Source organism: Argiope bruennichi, chromosome 10, assembly GCF_947563725.1.
Source record: "Argiope bruennichi chromosome 10, qqArgBrue1.1, whole genome shotgun sequence".
Classification (NCBI taxonomy): domain Eukaryota; kingdom Metazoa; phylum Arthropoda; class Arachnida; order Araneae; family Araneidae; genus Argiope; species Argiope bruennichi.
In genome coordinates, this window is record NC_079160.1 from 11,131,904 (window position 1) to 11,139,686 (window position 7,783).

The window sequence follows — 7,783 nt, forward strand, 5'->3', positions numbered from 1 at the left end:
GCTGTTAACATATCGCATGATTATCATATTAGGGAAAGTTAAAAATACACTTAATATAAGCACTTGAATGAATGACTTTCATGCAAATGACCAAATAAAAAACTATATTTATGAAAAATATTATAAAACATGAAATCCTCTCATTATCTACAACTTCTTAATTCAACACTTTTTTTTTTTTTTAATTTTACAATTGAGCTCACACGTTATTTTCAAGAAAGGTAAGGTAGTATCACCATGTCAGATAATTATACATCTACTGTAGTTCTTGTTAATGAATGTTTTAATTAAATGCCATGAAATCTTCATTGAATTCTCCTTATGCTTTGTAGTTAATTTTAAAGAAAATCTATTTAATAGATTGGATATCTATAACTACTCTGCATATGTTTTACTTTTATCTATATGAATTACCAAACAAAAAATATGGAGAATTATTAACAAATAAATATTCTTACCAATTAATCCATAAGACAGAAATTTACTAACAGCTGAGAGTCCGAGTCCAGTTACAGGACCAGTTGTGTTTTCAGCTCGTATAACATCAAGGAAAGGTTTCAAATAGGTAATAGGTTCAATATCATTTATGCTATTTACTTGATTTAAAAGTTCTTTGAGATCTGAGAAATTCTTCAAAAGAGTATCTTGCTCATCTTCCTGCAAGATGCAATAATTATATTAAAATTTTTAAGACAAAAAAAAAAATCAGCTAATGAAGATAATTTAAACCATTATTTACAAGACAGTCTACTGAAATCCATAATCAAACACAGTCTATGAAATGTAAAGAATAAAGATGGTGAAAGAATTTATTTAAGTACTTTGAAAAATAGCAGATATTCTGAATTAAATTTTATATATGCTTGACAAAAACAGTTGAAGGACTTTTTCCAATGGCAACTTTATATTTAAATACTTTAAATGATTTTTTAAAGGGCTTTTTGGTTTTCTTCAAATGATTAAAAATAGCATACTAAGATAAATCTTGTAATTCCATCATAATAACATCATAGGAAAAATCATTATTATTCCTAAGTTACATCTATCAATAAAATTGAAAAAATTCATTCAATACATTACTTTTTCCCAAGGATTCATTTAATAGTTTGTACTTTTCTCATAAACTACAGTTATTGTCAAGCATAGAGTTAATATAGAATTCACTAAAATGCATGCAAATGTATCGTATAAAACAATCTTACACTTCAAAAAAAAAAAAAATCATAATTTAAAGTGTTAAGATCATATAATTAAGGAACATCAATAATTTCACTGCTGTCCAGCTAACAGAAAAGTCCCTAAGTATTTTATATGTGCTTTACAATATACATGAGATTAAAACATTAAAAAAAAATTAAATATATTTAAGCTTTATTAATGTACTAATAATCACAACCATTTAATTTTATTATGAATTAATTTTTTTGAAGTAGAGAATATAAAACAACATCACATGTAATTTTATACTATTTTGAAGAAATATATACATATATATTAGATACTTGATGGATATTTGAAGACCATCGACTAGCTTTTTTCATAGACGTCACCACCATATTCATTTCCCCCACAATAATATATATTGCATTATCTGGTGAAGGCATCTTGGCTCTTGATGTATCAACCTGTAAATAAGTCTGATATTAAGTAAACTGATATATTTATATACCAAAAATTATATAACCAGGAAACATGGAATAGCAAATTACTATGCTTTAATAAACTATGAGAAAAAACATACTTAAATTATTAATTTTCATTGATAAAATGTATATTAATAACTTTATCCTTATTTTTTTACTATATATATATATATTGTAGAATCCAATGGCTTTATCATAACTCAAACAGCTTCAAGCTATCAGTAATGTACTGGGGGAGGGACCTATAAAATCTTAAAGCCAACATTTAGCTTCATTTCAATTTTTTTGGTGATACAATATTAAGCAACTCACAAATTCTTGGGTAAGAATAGTACATAAAAAGTGAGATGTATAAATAGTGCTATATACCACAACATTCTGATGTTATCTATAATATTTGACAAACTGATGATCCACAGAAAGTTATGAACAAATTAAGAAATGATGCAATTCTTGTCTATAAACGTGTTTAGAAAGAGAGGAAGGAAACGCACACATTGCATAGTTTTCAAACACAAAATAATTATTTGCAATTAAGATTAAATTTTGTTTAACTATATCAGTTACTATATATACATGAAAAACTAATTGAGGATTATTTTAATGTATATAAAGATATATAATGTCACTTTCCATTAAATGTCAAATGAAGCTGTCATTAACAATATCAGCAAATCAGAGAGGAAAATGTGTGTTAGTGATTATAAATTTATTCTTAATAAGGTATTGCACATCAGCAAGTGTATACAGTAGACTCCCGATTATCCGCAAGCGGGTTATCCGCTGTTTTTTTTTTTTGCTTCCAAGCAAAGAGAAAATGTTTCCAAAGCAAGAAGCAAACACAAATGACTGATTTCTTCAAAAAGGTGTAGTTTTACAGCTATGCTTTTGTAATTACATAATACATTACAGTATTAAAACAGTACATATGTATTAATTTTTCTGTCTATCCTTGACGTCTCTCGAAAGTACAAAACACTTTTCTGTTTTCATTAACAAAATGCATTTTAGGTTAGTTTTGAGTGATAAACTAAAATAGTAAGCGTTAGTTAAGCATTTCCTGCTGTTTATTTTACGTTTTACTGTACATAAAACGATTTTTCAAAGTTGGAATGACTGTTTTCTCTTCTGCTATACCCGTTTTTAGCTTTTTTCGGATTATCCGCGATTTTTGTTATCCGCGGCGGCCGCGCCACCCAATTCCGCGGATAATCGGGAGTGTACTGTATCTTAATTTACACACATTTTATAATGTTTAAAATCTACAAAGTAACGATAACAGAATTTTTAGACACAGACATTTATAACTAATTATGAGAGGAAAACAATTGTATCCATTACAGACAACATACATTGTATTTCATTATTTCTTTTTAAACTTTCTTAACTCTATTTAATCTTTTATTAATAGTATTGAAATAGTATATAAATATTCTGATAGAAATTAAAATAAAAATTGTAAATGTGTCAATTTTAAAAACTTTTCATTGGTCATCAAATGTGGTTAAGGAATATAATACTTTTTTTTTTTTTTTTTTTTTTTAGAAATGAAGAGTATGCAAATTTATTTCAAATAATGTTTTTTCAACATACATTAAAAAGTTGAATAAATGTCTTCCAGCAATAATTTTAGAAATTATTTAAAATTAAACTAACTGAATTCAATAATCAGAGTAGAAAATGTACCTAAAATTATTTATCTCTTTCTTAAGATATTTGTATTTGAGAAAGAGAGCACAAGATCACAAAATATCAATTTCATGAACAAGATAAGAAAATTAAGTGATTACTAAGAAGAAATTATTTATTATTTTTGATACATGAAATATTATAAAAATTTATGCATATGCCGTTCGTATGTTACAGTACAGATTTGTAATCTTTATAACAATATATAATTAAAAAAACTTAAGATATAGTTCTGACATATGTCAATACATTACAATTTCCTTTGCTTTGTAAAAAGTTTATTCTTCTACACTAGGAAAAATTAAATATCAATTTCATAGTGATTTTCATAGAACAGGTTTTATTACCACTTACCGCTTATTTAAGTCACTTAAAAATAACGAAACTTTCAAAACAAATATTCATTTATAAATAGATTGTTTACATAAAATGCAACAAATGACAGAACACTAGTAAACTTAAATGGTGCTTTAAATAAATAATTCATTTTCTATTGCACAAAAATTTAAATATAAATAAATAAAAAAATCAAAGTTTATGGATAATATGTTTATCATGTTTTGGAAAAATTAAATCGACGGACACGACATGCATTAGAAAGTATTGCCATTCACGCAAACGTTATCGAATATCAAAACACAAGTTTAAATTTCTCTTCACTTCGCAGCATAATAATTCTAGTAGAAAAATTCAAAAATCCTCTTTACTCCGTTACATAAATTTTTTGTACATGATTGATAAAATGATAAACGGATAAAACGGTTTAAAAATATAAAAATAAATGTGAATTGAAAGAGTTTGCATTCTTTGAAAGTAAATACTTAAGCAATGAATTTCTTTTGTTTACAATAAATTTGCTTTGTACAGTCGCGGAAAAAAAAAGCCACTCAGCTTTATTCTAGCATCGTTCATCTTGCAATCGTAAGAATGGAATCATTCGATAAATTTTATCTTCATTTGAAAATTTTTGAATAAAAAATTTCATAAGGGACTGTCTACATATTAAAACAAAGGAAATACTTCAAAATTTCCAATGGCAACACCATTCTTCTCATCAAATTTTAAAACTGCATCATAAATTATTTAGGAAAATAAAGTTTCATTAGTCTAGATCTATTTGGTTCGAAATTATGATTGGACAAAATTTTTACTTTCTAATGTTAAGATTAAATTTTGCACATTTATTCATTTCTTAAAAAGTAACATCATTATTGAGTGTTTTTTTTTTTTTTTTTGTTATGAAAATATAAGGTATTTTAAATATTTTTTACACATATTTATTTTTAAAAAGCGATTTATTTTTAAATTAGACTAAAATTTTTTAAACGCAACGCATTGAAAATTGAGCATATATGAAAGACAAGACCATTTTATGAGTGAATGCAAAATTTCAACCCCTTTCTAAGAGTAGCTTTTCCATTACATTATAGCGTATTCACAAATTTCAGAATTTTGATAGTATTTTATTTGACATTTAAATGCTCTATTAATGCATTCCTTGAAACAAATATTGTTTTTCACGTTTTTGTAATGTAAGAATGTATACTAAAATTTTGACAGGGGCAAAAAATAGGAAACCAATGTAAAAGAATGCTTTCCATTGCCATAATATTTTATTAATAGTCGATAATTTTAAATATGGGTTATAATCTCTGCGCTTGTGACAAGCTGGAATTTTTACTTTATGACTCATATAAAATCATTTATAAAATATAAGAAATTATAGAAAAATGGAAATTTTATTTTTAATAAATAATTTGTTGGATTTAATTATTTAATTTAGCAAACAAACATTTCTCTTAATAATAAACGCATAACGAACTCCATATTTTATTACAAAAAATGTATCATTTGTGTTTGTTTAAATTTAGATTAATGAAGTGCTTGGTATTTTTTATACGGGTCTCAAATTTCATGAGATTTATCTGACGTAATTATGATTATCATAATAGTTCATATGACCATAAATGAAATGAAACCAAACATTATTATCTAACGCATTTAGTATTAATATTTTGGATGCAAAATATTTATTTCATTTACTTCCTACACATGTCAAAACGAAAATAATTTCTATCCTTTACAAAGTATTGCTTATCATTTTAGTTTACGGCAAATTTTTTACAGCATAAAATTACGCATTTTTTTCTTAATATTTGAATGAAGAGCAAAAACGGATCTAATAAAACTGAAAAAAAAATTAATGATTTACTAATTAGTTTATATATATATATATTCTACAGGGTGTCCCAAAAAATGTATACACACTTTCATTTGTAAATTTGGGGTTTATTATAATTCGAATAATTTTCAACATGTAAAAGATTCTACAAATATCATTCTATTGTCTTGTTATCGCATGTTCTCAAAGACCTCTCTAATGCTTGGTATGACAGACTGTTGCAGCAAGTTCAAGTAAACAGGACCAGTCACAGTAGCGTCAAAAAAGAAAGGTCCAATTAATCCTCTTGAAGATAAGCCACACCACACTGTAATTCCTGGTAAATTAACATGGTGGTCAACTATAACATGTGGATTCTCAGGTCCCCAGTAGGTGCAATTGTGTCTGTTAATCGAACCATTTAATTTGAATGTGGCCTCATCACTGCACACCATCTTTGTGGGAAAGTGTGCATCTTCGTTACATCTTTCCAAGTACCACTCGCAATACTGTACTCTTCGGTCTGGATCATCGTCATTAAGAGCATGGACTAATCTTGGAATGTAGCTTCTCCACTGACAACGTTTCATGATGCGATGGACAGATGATTTTGAAATGTCTACCTCACGACTAGCTTGCCGCAAAGACTTTCTTGGACTTCGTTGAAACATTTCCAGTAATCTTTCTTCTTTCTTGGGGCTTGTCAATGTACGTGGTCTTCCGGGATGGTTCTTATGGACGTCCTGAACAGTTCCATCAGCTTCAAACTTATCTCTAATTCGAGTGATGGTAACTCGTGTAGGTGGTTCTTTGTTAAACTAGCTTTTAAATTGTCTTTGCACTTCTACTGCATTTTCATACTTCCAGTAGCATTTTAGAATAAATTTCCTTTCTTCAAATTCAAGTCTGTCTGCCATCACTCGGTTCAATGGGTTCAGTCTGTAAAGAAAGAAGAAATAACTTAGTTATCAGCTGCTAAAATGTGTATACATTTTTTTTGATACCCTGTATATATATATATATATATATATATATATATATATATATATATATATATATATATATATATATATATATATATATATATATATATATATATATATATATATATATATATATATATATATGTAAGCATTATTTTGTTTGAAGCAGAAGGCAGGTTTGAAGACATTGAAGAGACATTTTACATTTTAAAATTCATTTTAATCCCTCTGGAAAGCATAATTATTTACAAGCAGAGACGCGGACAAGGCACGTCCGCCACAGCGCGGTACAAAAGCAGAAGTAGGGAAGAAGGGAGAAATAAATTATCCCTCGTCTTATATAACCTGAGATTTTGATAGGGAAAATATTTCTTTACAGCGCTAATATATTATTAAGATTTCGATAGGGATTTTTGCTACACGCGTCGACGAGGTAAGGGAAACACAGAGATCTTTTGAAAAAGAATTCGTCTCGTCAGCGGTATTTTGTCCCTTCACTCGGAGGTGGGAAAGTTAAGCTTTTAGCCGATTCAGCAATTTACAAATCTCTCTTGAATGAATTAAGTAGAAAAAGTGGAATTGGATCACGGAATAAGAGAATATTTTAGAAAAAAGTTACTATGGGCTAAATTAAGATAAAACCTTGGAAATTAATTAAAGTGAAGTTAAAGTTTAAAATATCATTACACACACACACACACACACACACGCGCACACACACATACATACACAAACATATATAATTTTTTAAAAACATTGGCTTAATTTATAAAAAGGCAATTCATTTTCTATTGATCAGAACTCAGTCCAGATCAAATCAGATCAGTCCAGAAAATAGCCTTATATTATAAGTATAGTTTTGAAGAATATCATGATGGTCAATCGTAGAAAAAGTTGTAATTGAATAAATAAAAATTAATTTTAAAATTTTACTCTAAATTAGGAAAGGTATTCGTAGAATAGAATCTAAAAACAATATAAATTCATTATCAAATGCTTTTTGTTTCTTCATTAAACGACTTTCGATCATATGAATATTTCTATTGTAGCAAAAATCGGGAAACAGTCAATCTCTTTTTTAATATATATATTCCTGAAACAGTTAATCTCTTTTTCTAATATATATTCCTTTTTATGAAAGAAGTCAACGATTGTTTCTTTTAATTAAAATAAGTAAACATAATTTTTGTGAGAATTTTTATTTTCAGTGTATATGAATTTTAATACACATTCAAAAATCGTATTTTATTAAAATCCCAAGATTCTAGGAAAAAAAGCTCGATATTCAGAAATTTTCGATACATGGG

At 27.1% G+C, this 7,783-nt stretch overlaps 1 protein-coding gene across 2 annotated transcripts in view; it reads right to left on the reverse strand.

Moving 5' to 3' along the window:
- Window positions 1-3,935, reverse strand: part of LOC129988054 (Golgi-specific brefeldin A-resistance guanine nucleotide exchange factor 1-like) — a 44,959-nt gene extending 41,024 nt beyond the window's left edge. For both annotated transcript variants that reach the window (XM_056096155.1, XM_056096154.1), the window contains exons 1-3: window positions 3,687-3,935; window positions 1,503-1,625; window positions 459-657 (exon numbers count right to left, since the gene is read on the reverse strand). In XM_056096155.1, coding sequence (XP_055952130.1) covers window positions 459-657; window positions 1,503-1,604 — 301 coding nt within the window. In that variant the 5' untranslated portion in view covers window positions 1,605-1,625; window positions 3,687-3,935. The remainder of the gene's footprint in view (window positions 1-458; window positions 658-1,502; window positions 1,626-3,686) is intronic.
- Between the last annotated feature and the right edge of the window lie 3,848 nt (window positions 3,936-7,783).